At 43.4% G+C, this 27,240-nt stretch overlaps 1 protein-coding gene across 2 annotated transcripts in view; it reads right to left on the reverse strand.

Moving 5' to 3' along the window:
* Window positions 1–20,699, reverse strand: part of PRMT9 (protein arginine methyltransferase 9) — a 302,633-nt gene extending 281,934 nt beyond the window's left edge. The window contains exon 1 of one of the 2 annotated variants that reach the window (XM_078676899.1): window positions 20,417–20,699. In XM_078676899.1, coding sequence (XP_078533025.1) covers window positions 20,417–20,572 — 156 coding nt within the window. In that variant the 5' untranslated portion in view covers window positions 20,573–20,699. The remainder of the gene's footprint in view (window positions 1–20,416) is intronic. The other variant, XM_078676900.1, reaches the window with a different exon arrangement.
* Between the last annotated feature and the right edge of the window lie 6,541 nt (window positions 20,700–27,240).

Here is a 27,240-nt window from a genome sequence, read left to right on the forward strand (position 1 = left end):
AAAAAACATTTAGCTCAAAAACATTTGACAAAGAATATTTGACAAAAGAACATGTGACAAAGTAACATACAATCATTTAGTGTACATAAATATGTGAATACAATCATACGAGAAGCGTCAATCGTTGTATGATATTTAGCAAAAACTTAATTATAAGAATAAAGCTGTTCGCAGTAAGGACCAAGAGACAAAATAAATTGTAACAAATACAAATTTTTCAATTGTGTGATTAATAAACAGATCACTTAAATCCTTTCTGCTATTGCCGACGCGTTTCGAACTTGCTCTGTCATTTGACAAGTTCTCATCAGGGCTTTCTCGTTTTAGTCGTCTGAAAATTATGTACAAAGAAAATGAGTGAGATATTATGTTCCTCATTTTCATCCCCTATGTAAATTGCCCTCTACCACAACTTATTCGAAAATATGTACCTTTATTTTCAAGTTGGCAGCGGGTTTCCAAATGTTCAAGAGATCTTATTCAGTCAGTGTTGGTCGTTTTCTAAAAAATTACAACAATCCCAATTACAAAATTGTAATGGTCGAAACAGCCCATGCCTAGGATGCCTGGGAGCACTCTTGGAAATTACCTTAGAGCCGGTGGTCTGCACCTTTATTTGGTATGTGTTCAAATCAGCCGTGCGCTGGACAAAAATCTACTCCCAACCGCCAGCCGGCGGTGGCCACGTCTTTTTGCTCCTACAAAAAGGTTTAGAGTGACTCGACTATTCAAATGGGTGTACAAGAAGGCGGTCAAAACGGGGAGCAATGCCAAGTGCCTACCTTATTCTTGGCGCTCGGAGTATTTCCTTGCAGTTCCCCTGTTATTCAGACCTTTAGCCGGTTTCAGTTCGATTTTCTTATTCTGAAGTGACAAGCACAAACAATGAGGGCCCGCTACTCTGTAATGCGAGGCGTTACTTAATGTTACCTGTCTTGGCACTTACCTAAGTATTGTAGATCTTGAGGTATAACTCGCTCCCAAGTGCACTCCACACCAATTCGAAGAGTCACTCGGCAGACTGGGTCGCCATCTTAAAAAGGGACACGTGATCGATTATTCGTGTCACATGACTGCCCAGGCTTTGTGGGAAATGTAGTCTCGCTTTGCATTCTAGTATTTTCATAAACGAATGCCTGCTTGAAAGATTGCACGTGAGCACTGTGTATTATATCAAGCGGTTTATAGTCTTGAAATTTCAGACATCGAGTTCAGTCCAGTTTGTAAACTGTTGAAGCGCAATATTAGGTACGCTTCTTTCCTCAATAAGACATCATCCACATCTTTAGCATGTTGGGCTTGAGTCACTGTGTAAAGGACCGTCCACGTGAAGTCTGTTTCAGTGTGTCCGCTGTCAACAAAATGTTGCACCATTGGAGCGGTTAACACTTTTGTTTTTATTCGTGACCTGTGCTGTGTTATGCGAGTGTTGACCTGCTGGTTGGTCTTTCCTATATACAATTTTCCGCATCCGCAGATAATTGCGTACACGACATTTCGTGTTTTGCAGTTTGAGAACCCTTGGTTCTTCCACCTAACATTTTTGTGTATGAATTCGCTACCCTCGATTGTTGTGTCACAAGAGACACAGTTGCCACATCTGTGGTGTCCCTCAATCGGCTTGAATCCCCACATTGACAATAAGTCATGTTTAGGTTTTTCAATAGTGACATCAGCACGCACCAATTGCTGTCCAATACTGCGGTTTTTTTTATATGCAAAAATCGGTCTAGGAAAGGGGCATTCTAGTCCCTCTAACAGATGCCAATTTTTAAGTATGGTCTGTCTGATTTTATGGGTATGAGGACCAAATGTTGTGACACAAACCAATTTTTCCATTTCAGGCTTCACTTTACTTTGTAATAGGCATTCCCTCGGGGTGTAGCGTGCTCTTTTGAAGGCATGTTTTAACAGCTTCCTAGGGTAACCTCTGCTTTTCATTTCCTCACAAAACATTTCTCCGTGTAAGTCATAGTCTGCTACCTCGGAGCAGTTCCTCCTGATACGAAGTAACTGCCCGTAAGGTAGATTTGTTTTTAAATTGCGTGGATGCGCACTACTGTGATGGAGAATAGTATTTTTGTCCGTCTTTTTTCTGAAAAGAGATGACTTCAGGAGACCGTCAATGCAGCTAACTTCCACATCTAAGAATGTCATTTTCGTGTTACTGTGTTCCATAGAGAATTTAATGTCACCATGTTTGTTGTTTAACCATTGATGAAATTCCATCAATTCGGTCTGGCTCCCCTGCCACAGGAGCCACACGTCATCAATGTATCTTAGCCATTGTTTTATACATTTCTTGTAGGGGTTATTATTTGCCACAAATTTCTCTTCATACTGTGCCATAAACAATATGGCCATCTCCGGCGCATAGGGACATCCCATGGCTGTCCCCTTAATTTGGAAAAAGAACTCGCCATTAAAGCAGAAATAGTTCTTTTTCAAGGTTAGTTCAGCCAATTGCAGAATAAATCTAGTGGGCACTCGGTGAGGACGGTCTCTTGTATCAAGGTACATCTCCATCACCTCCAACGCTTCCCCTTGCGGGATTTGCGTATAGAGGGACGTGATGTCCATAGTGACCATTATTTCCTCAAGTGGATTGAATTCTAGACCCTCTATTTTATTCAGGAAATCGGTAGTATCTTTCAGGTATGATGTCACATTACAGATGAAGGGCTTTAGGAAAAAATCCACATATTTAGACAGCGGCTCTAAACAAGAGTCACATCCCAAGACGATAGGGCGTCCGGGCGTTATTGATTGCAAGTGGTGTTGAAGAAGGATTTGTGGGCACAAAGGAAGGTGAATTTTTGGTCAAAAAATTTCCACGTACCCCAATATTATACTTCCTGCCCAAGATCCACAAAAACCTGAATGACCCCCCCGGACGCCCTATCGTCTCGGGATGTGACTCTTGTTTAGAGCCACTGTCTAAATATGTGGATTTTTTCCTAAAGCCCTTCATCTGTAATGTGACATCATACCTGAAAGATACTACCGATTTCCTGAATAAAATAGAGGGTCTAGAATTCAATCCACTTGAGGAAATAATGGTCACTATGGACGTCACGTCCCTCTATACGCAAATCCCGCAAGGGGAAGCGTTGGAGGTGATGGAGATGTACCTTGATACAAGAGACCGTCCTCATTGAGTGCCCACTAGATTTATTCTGCAATTGGCTGAACTAACCTTGAAAAAGAACTATTTCTGCTTTAATGGCGAGTTCTTTTTCCAAATTAAGGGGACAGCCATGGGATGTCCCTATGCGCCGGAGATGGCCATATTGTTTATGGCACAGTATGAAGAGAAATTTGTGGCAAATAATAACCCCTACAAGAAATGTATAAAACAATGGCTAAGATACATTGATGACGTGTGGCTCCTGTGGCAGGGGAGCCAGACCGAATTGATGGAATTTCATCAATGGTTAAACAACAAACATGGTGACATTAAATTCTCTATGGAACACAGTAACACGAAAATGACATTCTTAGATGTGGAAGTTAGCTGCATTGACGGTCTCCTGAAGTCATCTCTTTTCAGAAAAAAGACGGACAAAAATACTATTCTCCATCACAGTAGTGCGCATCCACGCAATTTAAAAACAAATCTACCTTACGGGCAGTTACTTCGTATCAGGAGGAACTGCTCCGAGGTAGCAGACTATGACTTACACGGAGAAATGTTTTGTGAGGAAATGAAAAGCAGAGGTTACCCTAGGAAGCTGTTAAAACATGCCTTCAAAAGAGCATGCTACACCCCGAGGGAATGCCTATTACAAAGTAAAGTGAAGCCTGAAATGGAAAAATTGGTTTGTGTCACAACATTTGGTCCTCATACCCATAAAATCAGACAGACCATACTTAAAAATTGGCATCTGTTAGAGGGACTAGAATGCCCCTTTCCTAGACCGATTTTTGCATATAAAAAAAACCGCAGTATTGGACAGCAATTGGTGCGTGCTGATGTCACTATTGAAAAACCTAAACATGACTTATTGTCAATGTGGGGATTCAAGCCGATTGAGGGACACCACAGATGTGGCAACTGTGTCTCTTGTGACACAACAATCGAGGGTAGCGAATTCATACACAAAAATGTTAGGTGGAAGAACCAAGGGTTCTCAAACTGCAAAACACGAAATGTCGTGTACGCAATTATCTGCGGATGCGGAAAATTGTATATAGGAAAGACCAACCAGCAGGTCAACACTCGCATAACACAGCACAGGTCACGAATAAAAACAAAAGTGTTAACCGCTCCAATGGTGCAACATTTTGTTGACAGCGGACACACTGAAACAGACTTCACGTGGACGGTCCTTTACACAGTGACTCAAGCCCAACATGCTAAAGATGTGGATGATGTCTTATTGAGGAAAGAAGCGTACCTAATATTGCGCTTCAACAGTTTACAAACTGGACTGAACTCGATGTCTGAAATTTCAAGACTATAAACCGCTTGATATAATACACAGTGCTCACGTGCAATCTTTCAAGCAGGCATTCGTTTATGAAAATACTAGAATGCAAAGCAAGACTACATTTCCCACAAAGCCTGGGCAGTCATGTGACACGAATAATCGATCACGTGTCCCTTTTTAAGATGGCGACCCAGTCTGCCGAGTGACTCTTCGAATTGGTGTGGAGTGCACTTGGGAGCGAGTTATACCTCAAGATCTACAATACTTAGGTAAGTGCCAAGACAGGTAACATTAAGTAACGCCTCGCATTACAGAGTAGCGGGCCCTCATTGTTTGTGCTTGTCACTTCAGAATAAGAAAATCGAACTGAAACCGGCTAAAGGTCTGAATAACAGGGGAACTGCAAGGAAATACTCCGAGCGCCAAGAATAAGGTAGGCACTTGGCATTGCTCCCCGTTTTGACCGCCTTCTTGTACACCCATTTGAATAGTCGAGTCACTCTAAACCTTTTTGTAGGAGCAAAAAGACGTGGCCACCGCCGGCTGGCGGTTGGGAGTAGATTTTTGTCCAGCGCACGGCTGATTTGAACACATACCAAATAAAGGTGCAGACCACCGGCTCTAAGGTAATTTCCAAGAGTGCTCCCAGGCATCCTAGGCATGGGCTGTTTCGACCATTACAATTTTGTAATTGGGATTGTTGTAATTTTTTAGAAAACGACCAACACTGACTGAATAAGATCTCTTGAACATTTGGAAACCCGCTGCCAACTTGAAAATAAAGGTACATATTTTCGAATAAGTTGTGGTAGAGGGCAATTTACATAGGGGATGAAAATGAGGAACATAATATCTCACTCATTTTCTTTGTACATAATTTTCAGACGACTAAAACGAGAAAGCCCTGATGAGAACTTGTCAAATGACAGAGCAAGTTCGAAACGCGTCGGCAATAGCAGAAAGGATTTAAGTGATCTGTTTATTAATCAGACAATTGAAAAATTTGTATTTGTTACAATTTATTTTGTCTCTTGGTCCTTACTGCGAACAGCTTTATTCTTATAATTAAGTTTTTGCTAAATATCATATAACGATTGACGCTTCTCGTATGATTGTATTCACATATTTATGTACACTAAATGATTGTATGTTACTTTGTCACATGTTCTTTTGTCAAATATTCTTTGTCAAATGTTTTTGAGCTAAATGTTTTTTGTATATGTTTTATTGTATGCACGTAGTGTTTTTCTCATGCAATTAATGCCTTAAATTAATGAGATTTATATAAAAAGTAAATGGTTTAAATAAATCAGACCATACAAATCATAACAAAGATTTGGTTTGTTGCTTGAATTAAAATAGCCATCAAAAACTGCAGGGTCGGCATTTCTTTCTTCATAAATTATTCTATGGTCCAGCTTACCCTGTGTCCCGGGACCTAACTCCTCAGTTTTCGTAAACTACTGTATCACTCAGCACAATTCCTGCATCACTCACTGCAATGCCTGCATCACTCACTGCAATGCCTGCATCACTCACACACTCTCTCTCACAGTCTCTCTCTCTCTCTCTTTCACTCTCACACACTCTCACACACTCTCACACACTCTCTCTCACACACTCTCTCTCTCTCTCACACACACTCTCTCTCTCTCACACTCTCTCTCTCTCTCTCACACTCTCTCTCTCTCTCTCTCACACACTCTCTCTCTCTCTCACACTCTCTCTCTCTCTCTCACTCTCTCTCTCTCTCTCACACGCTCTCTCTCTCTCACACTCTCTCTCTCTCTCTCTCTCTCTATCACTCACCACAACTAATGCGTCAATAAACGCAACACCAACATCAGTCAGCACTACTCCTGCATCACTCAGCACAATTCCTGCATCACTCACTGCAATGCCTGCATCACTCACTGCAATGCCTGCATCACTCACTCCAATCACTTCATCACTCACACACTATCTCTCTATCACACACTCTCTCTCTCACACACTCTCTCTCTCTATCACACACTCTCTCTCTCTCACACACTCTCTCTCTCTCACACACTCTCTCTCTCTCACACACTCACACTCTCTCTCTCTGACACACTCTCTCTCTCTCTCAACATCAGTCAGCACTACTCCTGCATCACTCTGCACAATTCCTGCATCACTCACTGCAATGCCTGCATCACTCACTGCAATGCCTGCATCACTCACTGCAATGCCTGCATCACTCACTGCAATGCCTGCATCACTCAACACAATTACAGCATGACTCAATGTAACAACAGCCTCACTCACCACAAACGCTGTATCACTCAAACTTACAACTGCATCATTCAGCGCAACTCAGCCATCACTTAGCACAACACCATCATCCCTCAACGCAGAGCTGTTTAACACTCATAGAATTCGTTCTTTTGGATGGGAATCGTCGATAGTGTATGAGAATTTAAAAAAATTGTTTTAGGAGCAATGGATGGCCACTAAAGACGGAGACAAGCAGATTAAAACAATAAATAAATACCAACACCTGATGAAGGTGGAGCACACAACATGCACATGTGGGACACGCTAGTCACAGTAATTAATGAGTACATTTGCAATAATGCACACAGCTAACAGGAAAACAACACTGTGACTAGCAATTAGGAGTTAGAGAGAGGCTGAGGGAAAAGCTTACAGGAAAGCAGAGAACCATACCTTAGCAAAAAATAACAAGCATTGGAAATGCAATAGGTCTCGCAATAACGCGAGTCTGAACTATTAGCATTGTAAATGATAATGCCCTTTATTTTTGCGTTCTGGTTTTTGGAACATAAATAAAAGGCTTTGTCATTTACAAGGCCTATAGCTTAAATTTGCGTTAAAACGAGACCTATTGCATTGCAATGGTGGTGGTGCTGCTGAGTTTTCTCTGAATCTGCACTCTGAATCTGCACCCACAATCTGCACCCACAATCTGCACCCACAATCTGCACCCACAATCTGCGAGTGGCGTTGCGTGTGCGAGTGGCGTTGCGTGTGCGAGTGGCGTTGCGTGTGCGAGTGGCGTTGCGTGTGCGAGTGGCGTTGCGTGTGCGAGTGGCGTTGCGTGTGCGAGTGGCGTTGCGTGTGCGAGTGGCGTTGCGTGTGCGAGTGGCGTTGCGTGTGCGAGTGGCGGTGCGTGTGCGAGTGGCGGTGCGTGTGCGAGTGGCGTTGCGTGGATGAGTGGGGTTGCGTGGATGAGTGGGGTTGCGTGGATGAGTGGGGTTGCGTGGATGAGTGGCGTTGCGTGTGTGAGTGTGGTGTTGCTTGGGTGAGTGGCGTTGCGTGGGTGAGTGTGGTGTTGCGTGGATGATAGTGGGCTTGCGTGGGTGTGGTGTTGCTTGGGTGAGTGGCGTTGCGTGGGTGAGTGGTGTTGCGTGGGTGAGTGGTGTTGCGTGGGTGAGTGTGGTGTTGCGTGGATGATAGTGGGCTTGCGTGTGCGAGTGGCGTTGCGTGTGCGAGTGGCGTTGCGTGTGCGAGTGGCGTTGCGTGTGTGAGTGGCGTTGCGTGGGTGAGTGGCGTTGCGTGGGTGAGTGGCGTTGCGTGGGTGAGTGGCGTTGCGTGGGTGAGTGGCGTTGCGTGGGTGAGTGGCGTTGCGTGGGTGAGTGGCGTTGCGTGGGTGAGTGGCGTTGCGTGGGTGGGTGGCGTTGGGTGGGTGAGTGGCGTTGCGTGGGTGAGTGGCGTTGCGTGGGTGAGTGGCGTTGCGTGGGTGAGTGGCGTTGCGTGGGTGAGTGGCGTTGCGTGGATGAGTGGGGTTGCGTGGATGAGTGGGGTTGCGTGGATGAGTGGCGTTGCGTGGATGAGTTGCGTTGCGTGTGTGAGTGGTGTTGCTTGGGTGAGTGGCGTTGCGTGGGTGAGTGTGGTGTTGCGTGGATGATAGTGGGCTTGCGTGGGTGTGAGTGGCGTTGCGTGTCTGTAAGTGTTGCTGTGTGGGTGAAAGTGGCACAGAGCCTTTGATGTGGCCTGGCGCAGGAGAAATGCTGCTGCTGCTAATTAAATACAAGAGTGGCCGGGAAGCGGCCGGGAAACACAAGTACGGCCGGCCACATAATTAGGGGAGGAGAAGCCGCACAGCACACGCTGGGAGAAGCCCTTTGATGTGCTGTGCGGCCGCGATGCGCGCTCTGTGCTGGGGGAGGGGGGAGGGCCATTAGCCTGAACTCGCGGCAAGATCAAACGAAGGGTGGGAGGGACATTGAGGAACAGATGGCCATGAAAGTGTATAGGCCAAAAGCGCGTGCCTGTGGCCACGTGCACTCGAAGAAAACGCCACGAAAAAAAGCGGTGGTTTCACAATCAGTTCGAGCACTTGAATTCTCGCCATTTCCCATTCCTTCGGAATGGTAAAGGCGAGACCTAAAAACCATTGCAGCAACGTGTTAGCAAAATTAAAATAAAAAAACACTATGACAATGCAGATAACATTCGGCACATATTTTGTACAGCAGAAACATGCAAATAAGCCTAAAAAGAGTCCTGAAGGCAGCAAAAAACAGAAGTTAGCAAAAACTAACTAGCAGGTACATAGAGAAAGGAGCGGTGGCCACTCGTAATGGGAATGGCTGTCTGCAAATCGCTGTCTAAACTGGAAATTTCTTTTCAACAAGGTAGGGTATTATTCTAACTTGCTTACTGTCTCTTAGCAACGTATCAGGATAATAGAATTATGATATTAATACCTACCTTTACAGAAAAAAAACATAGCAATGTAAACTAGTGTTTTGCATGGTTGTTACATGGGCACGCCACAAACTTCTATAAATGAACAACCAGAACAAATAAGTGGCCTGTGTCACAAATTGACCATAGTATTGTCATCAGGGCTCTAAGAATTAAAGACAATTAGGTCACACTGCAGATGTCCATGGCAGGCATATAAGCATTTAAACATTTCACAAAAACATTTACATAGGACATCATCATTTTAAACATTGAAAACAAAAGAAACTAACTACCATACAAACTATGGAAAATTAACATTAAATTAAACACATATTCAATTATAGAATCCGAAAACATAGGGAAACACAAAAAAAGTTGTCACTTACATGTCAAATGACGCAGCAACAGCACAGGAAGCACAACACGCCTTCCGCGTCCGAAGATTCTAGAAGATCTGGGAAATTCCCAGCTGACGCACGCCAAACGCAACGCTACGTCAAAAAACGTAACGCTCTAATTACATAAACAAAACGTCAAGATAAATAATTACTAAGGGAATACCTTGCGGAGGGGAAAAAGTAGTGCGCGATCATAAAAATAAAAGGGTCAAGGGAACACTCAAAGTGCACACAAGCAACACTTACATTGCATACAGCCCCTCACTCAGTGCATACAGCCCCTCACTCCGTGCACACAGCCCCTCACTCCGTGCACACAGCCCTCACTCCGTGCACACAGCCCTCACTCCGTGCACACAGCCCTCACTCCGTGCACACAGCCCTCACTCCGTGCACACAGCCCTCACTCTGTGCACACAGCCCTCACTCCGTGCACACAGCCCTCACTCAGTGCACACAGTCCTCACTCACTGTACACACGTGTCATTTACAATACCAATAGCTCAAACTTTCCCCACACACTCATCCTCACACGCCCTCAGACTCATTACATCTCACACACACACCAGCAACATAACACCCTCTACATCATACAAAGGCACCTGCACACACGTTACAAATGCACCATCCAAATCCACACTATAAAACAACCATCTAAATCCAGCATCCAAAGGAAGAATAGAAATAAACCATCCTAATCCACACTCTAACTCCAACATAGAAATCCAGACTCCTAATCCACCCTAATCAACTAACAGCCGAATCCACCCTCCAAATCCACCCTCAAGATACGCAACAGAAATACATCCTCCAAAACAAAATCCAAACGATAAATACGCCATCCTAATCCACCAGCCAAATCAACAATCTAATTAACCCATACAAAAACACAATATAATTTAAGACTCAAAAAATAGCCTCCTAATCCACCCTATTAAAAACAAAAGCTTGTACATGTAACAAATTGATAAATGTTATGCCATTTTCAGAGACATAAACAACTTTTAGGACGAAAATAAAAACAAAGGGGGACAACGGAGTAGTGCATCAATTACGTTACACACAAAATCTACTTCCCAAAAGTGAGCTACAGCAAGCAAGGATGTTTATCAGGCTTCAGGTCAAAAACAAAAATGATTCGAACAATATAACACCAACAAAACAACGAAAAAAATGTGGCAGGAAGCGAGGACGAGGATGTACAAACACAAATGTGAAACAGCCTACTTTTTATTGGGGCAATAAATAAGCATTATTCACCCGGGGAATGGGACGGATTAAACACAATGGTCAAGAGTTACACAAAAAGCCGTACGAATATAACAATCGCATTTATTAACACGAAATTACATCAAATATAAAAAACATATTACGCAACTCTACAGTAATGTTGACATAAGTCAGTATTCTCATAGCAACATGGAGAAAGCATATATAAGAAGAAAATATTGCTTTAAAAAAAAAAAAATCGGAACAGAAAGCGGAGACATTGCATTGATGTTTAACGAAGAGTATGTATCGCAAAACACAGCACGAAATTTACATACACATCAAAATAAAAAGATATACAAACATACATTTAATAATAACTGAAATAACAGAACGTAGGGTTGAAACAATATAAAATATTCACGCACATATACAACATACTACACAATTACACAAAAAAAAACACTATGTTCTAATTATTAACACAACTACTAACCAAAACCAAAAATTATAAAAATTAGATCTGAATAGGATACAATGCATTACATACATAAAGAGCCGACATTTCAAAAGAAACATCCTTCGTTGCAAGACAAAGACACTACTATGCAAATAAAACAATAGGAAACAACAAATCAACAAATACATTACACTACACAAACACAAAACAAACACACAAAAAACTTACCTGTCGAACGATGCACGGAACGGACAACGAAGCTGACACTCCTTACACGGGACGCGCTTTCACCAATATGGGGATTTCCAATTAGACGCGAGTAAATTGTTACGCAACGTGAGAGGATTTTTAAATATCATTGGCTGACAGGGACGTCAATCAAAATAGTACGCGATTCCAAAAACAAGCATTTGCAATGCAATAGGTCTCGCATTAGGAAGTTTGAGCTATTGGTATTGTAAATTACAATTTTTTTATTTATGTGTTGGTTTTCAAAATAGGGAAATTAATAGCTTTGTCAGTTACAATGCCAATAGTTTTAACTTTCGCAAATGTGGCACCTATAGCATTTGTAATGCAATGTGTGTTGTATTTACGTGACATGGATGTATTGATATTACAAATAACAATGACTTATTTTTTTTAATAATTAATACTTAAATAAAAGTTATTGTAATTTATAATGGCAATAGCTTAAACGTTTGTAAATAACTTTTGGGAAGATTATGTTCAGTGTATTTTATTGTGACGAAAATCCAAGAACATTGCATTTGCACCTACACACACACAGAGAGAGACACACACACACACACAGAGCCACACACACACACACACACACATATATATTTGGTGGATGTGGTGGTGGTGGATCTGGTGGATATTGTGGTGGTGGATGTGGTGGTGGTACCAAGCTGTCGCTAACAGCAGTTAGTGACAGCTTCCAGGTGATAGCGACCGGTTTGGGGCCCGCTTTGCATGTCAGTGATATTTATCGCTAATGACATGCAAAGTGGGCGTACGCAAACTGGTAGCGACTGAAAGCAGTCGCTAACACAGCTATTGCCTATTAGCAATACCTGTGACGCGATAAAAAAAATGCGTGCTAACCGCGATTAGTGCCAGGATTTTACACCTGGTAAAAACCTGGCCTAGCCATAATAGTCATGGGAGGTGGATTCTACGGCTAAGTCCCCACCTGCCTATCAGCATGATTTTCCTTAGCAATAGGATTTTTATCGCTGGAAATGTCACTTTAAAGGTGGGATTCGCCGCTATCGCTAGATTTTTTATCGCCGTGGAGATAAGTGTTGGTAATACTGCGTTATCTCCGCGATAAAATCCAGTGATAGGAGGCGATTAAAAAAATCGCGCTAAGCGCGGTTTGCAATAATTATCCCAAATTGTTGCTAATATGCCCCATAGATTTGACAGGATTTCGAATGAGACTGCAGAGCTATCACACAGGTTAAAGATTGCAGATTAAGATTTAGCAAACTCAACCCACGGGTTACAAACATCTTAAATGCTGAAGCCCATCCCAACAGAGCTATCATTCTAGGGGAAAATCTAAGGGGCATATTAGCATGGGCCAGATCGCCGCTTTAGTGGCACTTTTAGCCGATAAAGCAGAGTTTTTTTATCTCCCAATTACCAAGCTGTCGCTAACAGCAGTTAGCGACAGCTTCCAGGTGATATCTACCGGTTTGGGGCCCGCTTTGCATGTCAGCGATATTTATTGCTAATGACATGCAAAGTGGGCGTACCCAAACTGGTAGCGACTGAAAGCAGTCGCTAACACAGCTATCGCCTAATAGCAATACCCGCGACGCGATAAAAAAACGCACACTAACCGTGATTAGTACCAGGATTTTACACCTGGTAAAAACCTGACAGCCATAATAGTCGATGGGATGTGGATTCTACGGCTAAGTCTCCACCTGCCTATTAGCAAGATTTTCCTTAGCGATAGGATTTTTATGGCTGGAAATCTCACGTTAAAGATGGAATTCACTGCTATCCCTGGATTTTTTCTCGCCGTGGAGATAAACATTGGTAATACTGTGTTATCTCCGCGATAAAATCCAGCGATAGGATATGATAAAAAAGAATTGCGGTTTGCGATAATTATCGCAAGTTGTTGCTAATATGGCCCTAACTTCTTGGGAGATAGATCTTCCATCTCAAGATGGGTTGAGGGCCTGTGGAGCACAATTCTGAATGATGATTGCAAACGTCTAAGGGAAATGACACTTGCATCTGTGCCCAATAAATAAATGTCAATGAAACCCGATATTGGTGTTTGATATGTTTCATGCAGTATTTATAAGAGATAATATCCGACATGAGAACTTTCAGCAATGGGCGTACCTTGTAGCAGAGAGATACAACATGATGCCCCCCGAACCCTACCCCCCACCAGACCCACCCCCACCACACATTGCACCCTGGATACAGATCTGTGCAGAGAAGCGAAGCAGAAGAGGCACTCTGAGCTCCCCTGGACACACGCCTGCTGCTGGACACAGACCGCTGAGGTGGTCCCGTCTCCCTGAGCAGGCGGCGCCAGGAGTGCGGGCTGTGGGTCTGGGGCCTAGCTATCAATAGTGCAGCAGGTGCAGTGGCACTGCCAGGGGGCTGGGGCACCCACTGCACCCCAATGGCTGTTTTTTTGCTACCAACCCAGGGCATGGTGGCTTCCTTGCTTGTATTAGGGCCCATGGCACCATTGTTACACCACTGCCCAAGGCCGGGGCTCAGTTGCCCACTCGTGGCATTAAGGCGACACTACAGGAATCTATCCTGCGAAGGGCAGAGACGCATTGCTGCCTCTGTGGGCACCCGTGTATTTGTTAGCTTCATCTGTGTCGCCCCTCGCTCAGTCTTCGCCTCTCCTCCCTCACTCACTCTGTCCCTTCAGTTGTCAGTGAGGGGGGAGGGGCCTCCACTCACCCCGTGCGTCCTTCCCTTCAGCCTCATCACCCCTGCCACTGCCAGCCGCCCCTGTGCAAGACACCCGATGAAGCGTCCCAAACTTATGCGACCCAACCGCCCCCCCCCCCTCCCAACTTGTGCCCTGGCTGCGCTTCTGGGCTCGTTTTACCCGTTCACCCTGTCATGACAGGAGCAGAAAACCTCTTAACTATACAAAATGTACAAAAGTTTGCTTTTTTATAAAGCGCCACAAAGCATCTGTCGGATTCTTGGCGCTAGGAGACCAACTAACGACTATAATTTACCCTCTCAAGCATTTCAGATCCTTTCTTCTTAGACGCAGGGGCGCGTTCCCCCGCTCAGCACAGAATAGCTGGGAGCTCATTCCTCATAGTGGGGGGGTCGGCAGCACAGCGGGTGTCACCATCACTCAGGATCACGACTCCTTGCGTGTTCTCTCATGCTAATGAAGCATTCGTGCAGGTTGTTGGTTCTGCTCTGGTGGGGGGTAGGGAGCCGCACCTAGCATCAAATGCACCCCTGGAAAATGGAGGGGTGCTTTGGGGCGTTTGCTGAAGGGGGGAGGGTAGAGGAGGGGGGAGTATAAGCTGTAGTGTAGACCATTGTACTCTCTACCATTCCTATGTGACGCTTAGAGTTTACCCATTCGTATCACTTCCTTGAGTGTCTCTCTTCAAGTTGTATGACTTTACAACTTGTACATTTTTTCTGCTTGTATCTTTTATGTAACGCACGTAATTCTAAATCCTTATGTATTGAAACTGGTTCTTATGTAAAGCACTCTGACACCTTCGGGTAAAGTTCGCGCTATGTAAAATCGCATTAAATAAAATAAAAAAATAAAAAATAGGGGCTGAAGTGTTTTTTGCTCAAGTATTTTTTATTTACATTTTGAATTCGTGCATTTCCTTAGTACTAAAGCGCTTTATTGCTTCGCAACAGCAAACCCGGCTAATACTGTAAGAGGACTGGAGTGGGGTCAGTCCAGCCTCGATCCTGCTTCTAAACACTTGGACAGGAAGCAAACACAACACAGAAGAAATGCGACCAAAAACACAACTGACAAAGTAAAATAACACTTTAAAAAATGTCGTTTATCGCAACAGGAATGGCTTTTAAATAAAGCAGGAGTATGGATGGCTGGGAAGACAGCACTCACTGGGCACAGCAGACCTGCCTGGCTGCTCCAAACGAGGTATGAAGGTGCTGTTCAGGTAGCCGAGGGTGCTTCTTGGCGCAGTAAGAGTACAACCTTCCAGGTCGACACAAATCAACACCTAACACGATCCGAGAGGAGCAAATCTCACGCGTAAACGCAATAATGGTGACAATAATCCTACCTTGCTATTCCAGGCGGTTTTGTTTAATGTTGCAATTGTTGCTCTTTCTATGCCCTGTGGGGCGTCTGTGGTGGGGAGGGCTGTCATGACACAGGAAGCAGCTTGCAAGCACTGTGGGTGCGGTAAACAAGCCTTGGTGAAGGACACTGTCGCACACTTGCTTTCTTGAAGCCTCATTATAGAGCCGTGCAGACACTCCAGGGGGTTCCGTTAGTGCACAGCATCAAGTCGGGTCTTGGCCTAGTTAACCCCTTCGACGCGCATGACGAGCTGGGCTCGTCATGAGGTAGCCTCCCAGCACGCTCATGACGAGCCCAGCTCGTCATGAATAATGGGTTTTTAAAAAACTCAGCGCAGCAGGGGAAAATGCTCCGCAACGATGCGGTTAAGCAGTCGTCCCCCCACCCCCAGTGCACTGTGTATCAAGCGATGTCCACAAACTGTATTCGGACCAGTTTTACCACTTACTATTCCTCTTAACACGTGCACATGCAGTTTTATTTTCAGGAGGAAACTGCGAGTGCAAAAATACCACAGGCCGAGCACAATTAGGTGCAAACCTTGTTTGTGGCCGACTTTAAACTTAGCGCTGCATTCTTAGGCCGTGATTACGAGGTGGTCGCTATATCAGGGCACAAGTCCTAAACAAGTTTACCGGCGGCGGTATGTGTGTCTGTGTGCGCGAATGTGTATGCCTGCTTGTGTGTGTGCGTGTGTGCCTGCGTGTGTGTGTGTGTGTGTTTGCCTGCATGTGTGCCTGCGCGTGTGTGTGTGCGTGATAGGTCTCGCGTGTGTGTGCATGCGTCGTGAGTGTGGCTGTGTGTGCGCGCGCGAGAGAGGCGAGAGGCTGACTTGCGGTGAAAGTGGGACAGGGGATGTGCACGGCGCCGGCATGGGCGTGCGCGCCCACGAGATGAAATCGGCGAGGGAAAGCGCGTGCACCTCCCCTGTCCCATTTTCAAGTAAGTACAAGGTATACTAAAGTATACTAGAGGGTCTCTCGATGCTCGACCTAAAAAACTAGAACACAACACTTGAATACGTATATATAGCTATGGGACAGTCACACATCTGCTATTTAACATTTCCCAAAAATATAAAAACAATAAAACAAAGATACACAAACAACTACACACACAATGAAAACAACACATACACACACACAAGCACACACACCACAAACACAACTACACAACACACAAACACCCTCACACACCCTCACCCTCACACACCCTCGCTCATACCCACCCTCACCCCCCCACCCTTACAATCCTCTTACCCTCACTCACCCTCACACACACACCCTCACACACCCTCACCCACCCCCACCCTCCCTCACACACCTTCACACCCTCACCCTCACACACCCTCACACACCCTCACCCATCCTCATGCCCTCAGCCTCACACCCTCACACCCTCACCCCCTTCACCCCCTCACTCACCCTCACCCCCTCACCCTCACAACCCTCACCCCGACTCACCCTCACCCACACACCCTCACCCTCACACATCCTCACCCTCACACACCGTCACCCTCACACACACTCACACCCTCACACACCCTCACTCACCCTCACTCATCCTCACACCACTCACCCATCCTCACACCCCCTCACCCCCACAACACTCTCACCCTCACTCACCCTCACACCCTCACACACCCACACCCTCACACGCCCCCACCCTCACACGCCCCCACCCTCACACACCCTCACCCTCACGCACCCCTGCCCTCACACACCCTAACACACCCTCACACATCCTCACTAACCCTCACCCTCCCTCACCCTCACACCCTCACCCTCACACCCTCACACACCCTCACCCTCACACACCGTCACCCCCTCACTTACTCTCACCCCTCACCCTCACAACCCTAACACCCTCACCCTCACACACCCTCACACACCCCCACCCTCACACACCCCCGCCCTCTCACACCCTCACCCTCACCCACCCTCACCCTCACACCCTCACACACCCTCACCCCCTCAAACTCCCCTCACAACCCTCACCCTCACACACCCTCACCCTCACACCCCTTCACTCACCCTTACACCCTCGCCCTCACCCACCCTCAGCCCTCTCACCCTCACAACCCTCTCACTCTGACTCACCCTCACCCACCCTCACCCTCACCCTCACACCCTCACCCTTACACCCCCTCACCCACACAACCCTCTCACCCTCACACACCCTCACTCTCCCTCACACCCCTCACCCTCACCCCCTCATCCTTACCCCCTCACACAGCCTCACACACCCTCACACCCCCTCACACACCCTCCTCCCTCACTTTCACACACCCTCACCCTCACACCCCCTAATCCCCACCCTCACACCCTCACTCACACCCCTTCACCCTCACCCTCACCCTCACCCTCACCCACCCTCACTGACCCTCACACCCTCACTCACCCTCACAACCCTCTCACCCTCACACACCCTCACCCTCACAACCCTCTCACCCTCACACACCCTCACACACCCTCACACACCCTCACCCTCACACACCCTCACACCACCTCACCCCACCCTGACACACCCTGACACACCCTCACACACCCTCACTCACCCTCCCACACTATCACACACCCTCACCAGCATATGATAGCAAAAAATAGCATAGCATAACAAAAAAAGCATAAGATAGCAAAACAAAACATAGCACAACAAAACAAAACATAGCACAACAAAACAAAGCATAGCATAACAAAAGACAACAAAACATAGTATAGCATAACAAAACATAGCATAACAAAACAAAGCATCGCATAACATAACAAAGCATAGCAAAACAAAACATAGCATAGTATAACAAAACATAACACAGTACAACAAAACATAGCATAACAAAACACAACAAAACATAGCAGAACAAAACATAGCATAACATAACAAAACATAGCATAATAAAGCAGCATAACAAAACAGCAAAACACAACAAAACATAGCATAGCATAACAGAACACAACATAACATAGCATAACAAAACAAAGCTTAGCATAGCATAACAAAAAATAGCATAACAAAGCATAGCATAGCATAACAAAACATAGCATAGCAAAACATAGCATAGCATAATAAAACACACAACAAAACATAGCATAACAGAACACAGCATAGCATAACAAAACAAAGCTTAGCATAGCATAACAAAACATAACATAACAAAGCATTGCATAACATAACAAAACATAGCATAGCAAAACATAGCATAGCATAAAACACACAACAAAACATAGCATAGCATAATAAAACACAACAAAGCATAGCATAGCATAACAAAACATAAAGCATAACAAAGCATAGCATAGCAAAACACAAGAAAACATAGCATAGTATAACAAAACAAAGCATAGGATAGCAACAGTAAACATAGCATAGCATAACAAAAAAAGCATAGCATAACAAAAAAAGCTTAGGATAGCAAAACAAAACATAGCATAGCATAACAAAACATAGCATATCAAAACACAACAACATATAGCATAACAAAACATAGCAAAACACAAAAACACAGAGCATAGCTTAACAAAACACAACAAAACATAGCATAGCAAAAAAAAACATAATAGCATAGCAAAACATAGCATAGCATACCAAACACAACAAAACATAACATAGCATAGCATAACAAAACTTAGCATAGCAAAACAAAGCATAGCATAATAAAACACAAAACATAGCATATCATAACAAAACATAGCATAACAAAACATAGCATAGCATAACAAACATAGCATAGCATAGCAAAACAAAACATAACATAACAAAACACAGCAAAGCATAGCATAACAAATCAAAACATAGGATAGCAAAAGATAGCATAGCATAACAAAACCAAACATAGGATAGCAAAACAAAACATAGCATAGAATACAGCATCACTCAGCAGCACCACAGCATCACTCAGGGGCACCACAATATCACTATGCTCTACCACAGCATCACTGAACGCCACAGCATCACTCGTTCGCCATCACATCATTCAGCGCCACCACAGCATCAATCTGTGCAACCATTCAACAACAACTGGTTCAAATATGTCCTCTCAATGTTTCAAGCTTTATTACAAATGTAACAAAAAGATGTTAATATTTCACTTCTGTTCTTGGATTTTCGTCACAATAAAATACACTGAACATAATCTTCACAAAAGTTATTTACAAAAGTTTAAGCTATTTCCATTATAAATTACAATAACATTTATTTAAGTATTAATGATTAAAAAAAATAGAAGCCATTGTTATTTGTATTATCAATACATGTAAGTCACATAAATACAACACATATTGCATTACAAATGCTATAGGTGTCACATTTGCGAAAGTTATAACTATTGACATTGTAAATGACAAAGCTATTAATTTCGCTATTTTCAAAACCAAAACATAAATACAACATTTGTCATTTGCAATACCAAAAGCTCAAACGTTCCTAATGCGAGACCTATTGCATTGCAAATGCTTGTTTTTATTAGTCTGTCTCCCCTACTGCCCACATCAACACACCAGCTGCTACTGCCCTTTCTTTAGCCTAAGCCTAATTGCTTAAGCACACTATAGTAATTCTCATGATTTACGCCACACCCACAATGTGTTGGCCACACCCCTTTAACAGGTTTCCCACGCCCCTTACAGAGACCCCCAGTTTTCTCCATCCCACTTAAAGTCCTGGTCAAAGCCAATAACTCACATAGACGTGACCTATTGGCTTGCGTACTTTATCTTCTGGTGTCTCCACACTTAAAACAGAGTTTAGAGGCGAAGTTCTGGTGAACATGAGCACTACAAGGACACTCTCCATCGGACACTGTCGCATGTAGCGTGATACGAAAACAGGCATCCTGCAGGTAGCTTTTCTAAGCGTCTACCCGAAAGACGCGTGGGAAGCCTTAGCTTGACATGTGGTCTTTGCTTATCAAATTATCCACCCCTCGATAACTCACCTTAAGCTCTGCCTGCAGCTCCGGGGCAAGGCTCAGCACTAGCAGGTAGTGTGCATATGCTGTTCCAAAATCTCCCTCGGTTAAACAGTGCCCAGCGCTATTCAAGGAGCTCGACACCAACGCCTCTCGGCCACGGGAGAGAGCCGAGGGCTGCATGATGCCAAGTCGAACGAGCTACCGGCCGGCAGTGCGGTGGCTGCGACAGGAACGGCATCCGATGGTAACAGGGGCAGCGTCAGATATCTCAGAGTTCACTGTCATGCCACAGAGAGGAGCAATGCTTAGGGAAGCGGAGCGCAACAGGGAGGGTCTGAACTCCAACACAGCAGCCATCTTGGAACTGTGGCGGTCCGGAAAATGATTATTCATTAGCGCGTATATGTTGTACTAAGTGCACAATATCATTGTTTTAAGATGGGTATTTTGCAAACATATCCTAATTTGTCATACTTTAAAAATATGTTTTGCTAAAATTGAAAAGCAGCTTGCAATATTTGCGCATGTATTAAGCTACTCTGCTCAGTAATTAAAACGTATGTTTGCAGTTTCTGTATGTCTGTTGTGCGGAAATAACACCTTTCCCACTTCTAGGAGGTCACCGAGGAAAATTTGCAGCTGTATCGTCTACGTACAAGCTCAAATAAGCAACCACGCGAGTCTGCAAACATGCTCTCCTCCCCTTTACTCACGCACAGACGCCTCAGGTGTGGTTTCTAGGAAGACACCAACCTAGGGCTGACCTGTCAAATAGGAACCAACTTTAGCATACTGTAGAGTTGTTTTTAGCCTCATGCCTTCTAACCCTTAGCCCTTTTGAATGTATTTATTTATGCATATTTATATAGCGCGGACATTACTCAAAGGTGCTAAAGCGCATAACTGACATTGCACGAGTCGAGGGTAGACCGCGTCTACCCACTATTTTCTCTAGGTGGACCCTGCCAAAAAGTTGGACCTCTCAGAAATACATTGAACTCGTCCAGTGGCAGGTGTTATTTTACATCTACAGCAGCGCTGCACTGTGTCTACTTTCATTCTGAGCAGCAACGTGCAGGCCAGATAGGGCTTAACAGATTTCAGTGGGGCCCCCAACAAAGGACAAGTTAATCAATCAGTTCTCCTTTTGTTCCAGTATCATGGCTGGGAGCTATCTGGAGCCTCACACCTAAATGCAAACACAATGAATGGGAAGCAAAGGCACACGGCTTGTTAATAATTCAAAAAGTATTTAAGAGAGGCGGGCTTTTGACTTAGTTCCGTCGTTGTGTATGATATATGCATGCATGCACTGTAAGAATGTAAAATGTGCGGGTTTGTCACAGTATTTACACAAATATCAATTTAGATGCCACTGTTCTGTTTTTATTTCTTTGATAGTGCTGCTCATCCGCATGTAGGGTGTCGAAGCGCTTTACATCACATGTACACATATTGACAATAAATGATGTGTGTGTAAATCAATGTACAGGATGTGTTAAATAAGACCATGAGGGTTACAAGTGATCCAGCGGAAAGGGATTTAGCAAATTTCATATCAGCTGGACCCAATTTAATACCTAACAGTCCCTTTCACTCTGCATGAGTTTTAAACACTTTACCAAATTTGTCTACCATCCATTTTATCCTCTTTCTTCTCTGATGAATCTTTTTCAGTGGTCAGGTGATTGTCAAAAGATTGACAGAATTCTAAAATAAGAACGTAAATAAAAGCATGATCATTCAATATTACTTCTTGACATTAATAAAGACAAACTCAGTTTTCTTATCAATATGCTTTATTTAAATATATGTGAATGCTCAGCAAGTACAATACAGCACGAATGATAGATCATCACACATGAGAACAACAATATAGTAATTCACAATTATACATCTCAAAAATGTGTTGTGTGAGAGTGGATAGGTGAAGAGACAAAAGAGTAAAGACATTTGCAAATAAGATCAATGCAAAATCAGAATATCATACAAACCTATTGCGCAAAATACTAGAAGTCTGAAAAGCTACTCTCTGGCCAGGGGAGTATGCTGGAGCATCCTCAAGAAGGTATGAGGAGCAAAGTCAAGGAGTCAGGATCAGCTGAACAACAGCCAGCCAATTAAGTTAGAAAACAGAAAAACAGGTCTCTATTCACTCCAGAAATAAAAGAATAAACACGCCCCAACCTTTTCAGTATTAATAGTTATACCCTTAATTCACTAAAGATCCAAACCCCAATGTATCATCACACGGAAAATTCTTGAATTCCATTTATTTAAACCAAGGGGAGTCTAGGCACTCCACTTTTGATGTGCCTAACTTTTCAACAGTTCCTTTATCTTTAGACAATTTTTGTCATCAACCTTCAGCAGAGGAAACTCAGATGTTCTCCCTCGCTAATGTATGAATCTTATAGTACAAGTGTTCACATACTCCGCTCGGCAAGAAAGTTCCATTCATAATGTTCCATGTTTCCTCCACACAACCTTGGCCATCATCAGGAACTCATGAAGGACAGATTTAATTATTTTTGCAGCCTACATTCTAATAAACAAATGAAAACCCCAAAAGACTCTTGAGGCCTTCTCTGCAGAACAGTAAAATGCGCTCTAGGAAAAACAAATACACATGTTATTTTCGTTGTCATTTTACAAAATTCCACTATTAATACTCTATAAATGCTTTGTTTGCATTTTCTTACGTTATGCACATTATTGTCAAACAGTTAATGAAAAAGAAACTCGTGGCTTTTGGCTGTTATTTCTGCACTAATCGTGTGCATTTGCTGTCTACTTCAAAAATACTAAAAACACTAATTTCTCCTAGCATGTGCTTGCGCAGTTTTCATCTTTCCCCTTTTTAGTTTTGCATTGTTAATTTTCACACCATTTTGTTAATAAAACACAGAATGAGGAGTTCAATCCGAGCAGGTTTTATTTCGCGAAAACCCTGCTCCATCACAAGGAATCCGTAAGTTGCAGCTCTACTGCTCGTAGGTCTGTCAACCTAGGCACTGGATTGAAGCTGAACTATATTCAGCCCGCAATTCATTCGTACTTCAAATCAATTCGCTTATGCTCCTTGTTTTCATCAATATTTGATTTATTCTTCAATCATAATTTTCTGCTTATAAACATGTTTCATTCACATGATTTCATCTTAATGTTCCAAATACATGTATACATATTCCAATGCATTTCGGTGCTCTCTGCACCTTCATCAGGGAACAATCTTCAATTGATAAACAATCATAAACACCCATGGTATTTCAAATTGACCTTTTCATATATACAATTTTTAAGCTTAACAGTGATATCTGGGGGTCAATGTTATCCGCTCACCCCTGTGAGATTTTACGCCTGCACTTTTTGCGTTTTCTGTTTATCGGTGTGTCCCTCAGATTCTGTTCTATTGTAGTTATCTACTATATAACATTATTTATCCACTACATTCAACAGTGAATACTGTCTTTGTGTGACTACATCAGTACCTGCTTAGGGTTATGTGACTTAAAAAGCCTCGCATTGGTTTCTCTGTTGGTGAAAAACTGGTTTGTGTCTAATTTGTTCCGCCTTATGTTTTTAGAACTTGTTGATAAATGGCTATTATTGCTGTTTAACTGCGCCGCTGTATGCTTGCTCTCCCTTTCCCATACATAAGTAAACCTCCCATCTGGTTGGCGCGTTAACAAACGCCAAACTAGTTTCACTGCTTAGATAAGCGTTTTCTCTCCTCTGCTATAGCTCCCCGTATTACTTGAAGCTATGCCCTGCAATTATATTTGCGTTCCATAAGGGAAACGACACGGTTTTCTTTTGCAGCTCACCTCGTAAGTTTAAACGTGTCCGCTCAGCTCCACCATTACGGCGGTTCTCCCCGGTTGTTTCCATGATGTGTGAGTCACGTGTTATTAACCCTGGATGACCTTTCACGCATGCGTACTATGAAATGTTCGTGCTTTGCTAGTGCTTTTGAAAAACTTTATTGGGGTTTGCGTTTCTAACATAATCTAAAAGACCTCTCTGTGAGTTATCAAAAAAGCGTGCTATATAGCCCGTATCCATGACTTGCCGTATGGCGTTTGAATAATTCAACCAACGTTCCTAGCAATCGTTATTGTCACAATATGGTTAAACAATAATATTAAGTTCATAAATAGCAAGTAAACTCTGTCCTGTCATTGAGCCCATGTGGCCTTTAAACTGTTAAGATGATATATCCAGTGATTCTCTCTTTTCAACAAATTTTTTTTGTTCAATGGTCCTTCTTTTTTAGGAATAATTTCCAATACACAAGCTCTTAACTGACTGATGTGGTGGTTTTTTTCGTGAAAATGTACCGCCACTGATGACTTGGGTGAATTAGTGCGAATGTTGCTTTTATGCTCATTGAGCCGAGTTTTCAATTTTCTTTCCGTGTGTCCGACATATACCGAACCACACTGACATTTTAACATGTACACTATGTTTGTAGTATCACACGTCACATTTACTTTCAAAGGAATCTTATATCCCTTCATGGGGTGGGAGATAAAGTTTCCCTTCATCACGTTGTGACAATTTGTACAGTTTAGACAGGGGATTGTCCCCCGAAATGAGCTCATCGGTGGTTGTTCTTTCGGATGTTTCAACAATTCCCCTAAGGTTTTCGCCCTGGTGTGTGCGAATAGTGGTCCTTTGGTGAAAATTCCTTTGAAATCTGGTTCTAAGGTTAAAATCCGCCAGTGTTTTTTTATTATGGCTTTGTATTGGAAGGTCACATTTGAAAATTTACTAACGCATGTGATCCGTTGTTCTGAAGACCGTTTTTTGCTTGTCAAAAGTTCACGTCTGGATTTAGTTTTTGCTCTTGTCAGTGCGTCCTGTGTGATTTCCTCTGGGTATCCACTTTCCTGGAATCTTTTCACCATATTGTCCAATTGCCAATCACATTGTGCTTCCTCAGAGACCACTCTCTTAACCCTAAGAAACTGAGAATAGGGTAAATGTTTTTTGAGTGTTTGGGGGTGATGACTCTCATATTTCAAAAGATTGTTTCTATCCGTTTTTTTTCGGTATAGGTTTGTGGTGAATTGGTTCTCTTTTTTCGTGATCTCTACGTCTAAAAACTGAATGCTTCTGTCACCTATTTGCCATGTGAATCCTATACGTTCATCTTTTGTGTCTAAAATCTCCAATTGTCTTTGTAGTGACTCCGTTGGGCCTTTCCAAAGGATGAATATATCATCTATGAATCGAACAAACATCAGTAATTGTTGTTTCCATTCCTCGTTCTCATAAATGTGTTGTTCTTCAAATGATGTCATGTACAGGTTTGCATAGGCCGGTGCGGCACAATTACCCATCGATGTTCCACTACGTTGGATGAACCATCTATTTTCATAGGTGAAGTAGCTGTGCATAAGGGTGAATTCCATTAGTTCCATTAAGAACACTTGTAGTTCATGTGGCTGGGTGCTATTAAGTAAGGCTTTTTCAACTGCCTCCAGGCCTTGTTTATGGGGTATCGAAGTATACAGTGCCTTGACGTCCACTGTAGCCATAGTTGTTGTTTCTTGTGCTGTGAAAGTTTCCAGTTTCACCAAAAAGTCTGTAGTGTCTTTCATGTATGATGTCATTACAAGACAGGAGGCTACATTATGCATTAATCCTTTTAATGCAGCTCACACAGCCGCCTACATCACAAAGGTTTAGAATAATAACAAGGTGACATCACAGTATCTATAAGAGGCGTGTGCCAGGAGAGATCAGCCTCTTTTAAATGCGGCTCACAACAGATAAGTAGCCTCTCTACTCTAGAACACGTCTCAGATGCTGTTCTTCAGGGCTACCAACATGCATAATGTAGCCTCCTGTCTTGTAATGAAATTGCGATTCTCCTATTAACATGACCAGAGAATCTGGATTTCATTAAAGACACGGAGGCTAACATTATCCCTCCCGTCCCTCCCTTGAGGGATGTGGAGAATTGACTTGTTTTATTTTGCCTTTATTGATTCATGCCTTCTAACCTCATGCTTTCCTTGTTACTGCTTCTGAAGGTTACCTTGTGTCCTTTTTGACTCCCTCTATTTTCTTTCAGACAATTCTAACTGATGAATCTCCAGGGATTCTCCAGGTCTCTCCAGGGATCTTCCAAGTTTCTTCATTACCTCCTTCAAGTTCCGAGATGCATTCTTCGTTCCTTCTGTCGTTCAAGGCATTTAAAAGAGGCTGATCTCTCCTGGCACACGCCTCTTATAGATACTGTGATGTCACCTTGTTATTATTCTAAACCTTTGTGATGTAGGCGGCTGTGTGAGCTGCATTAAAAGGATTAATGCATAATGTTAGCCTCCGTGTCTTTAATGAAATCCAGATTCTCTGGTCATGTTAATAGGAGAATCGCAATTTACTGGAAACTTTCACAGCCCAATAAACAAGGCCTGGAGGCAGTTGAAAAAGCTTTACTTAATAGCACCTACCCACATGAACTACAAGTGTTCTTAATGGAACTAATGGAATTCGCCCTTATGCACAGCTACTTCACCTACCTATGAAAATAGATGGTTCATCCAACGTAGTGGAACATCGATGGGTAATTGTGCCGCACCGGCCTATGCGAACCTGTACATGACATTGATAGAGATCGCAGGTCACCCGGCCAATAATTTCACCATACACGTACCAGGCCCATATACTTGTTTAAATTTATCATATACATTAATCGGGTGACCTAACGCTCTACTACCAGTAACCCTGGTTCCTTTCCTAATTTATTCCTCGTGTACCCGACTTACCAATCCACCGTTACGGGTACCTATGATCACAATGGATCAGGGAGCTAGCTGTAAAAGAAAGGCAGGCAA

The sequence above is a fragment of the Lissotriton helveticus genome, chromosome 2_1 (assembly GCF_964261635.1).
Source record: "Lissotriton helveticus chromosome 2_1, aLisHel1.1, whole genome shotgun sequence".
NCBI classification, from domain to species: Eukaryota; Metazoa; Chordata; class Amphibia; order Caudata; family Salamandridae; genus Lissotriton; species Lissotriton helveticus.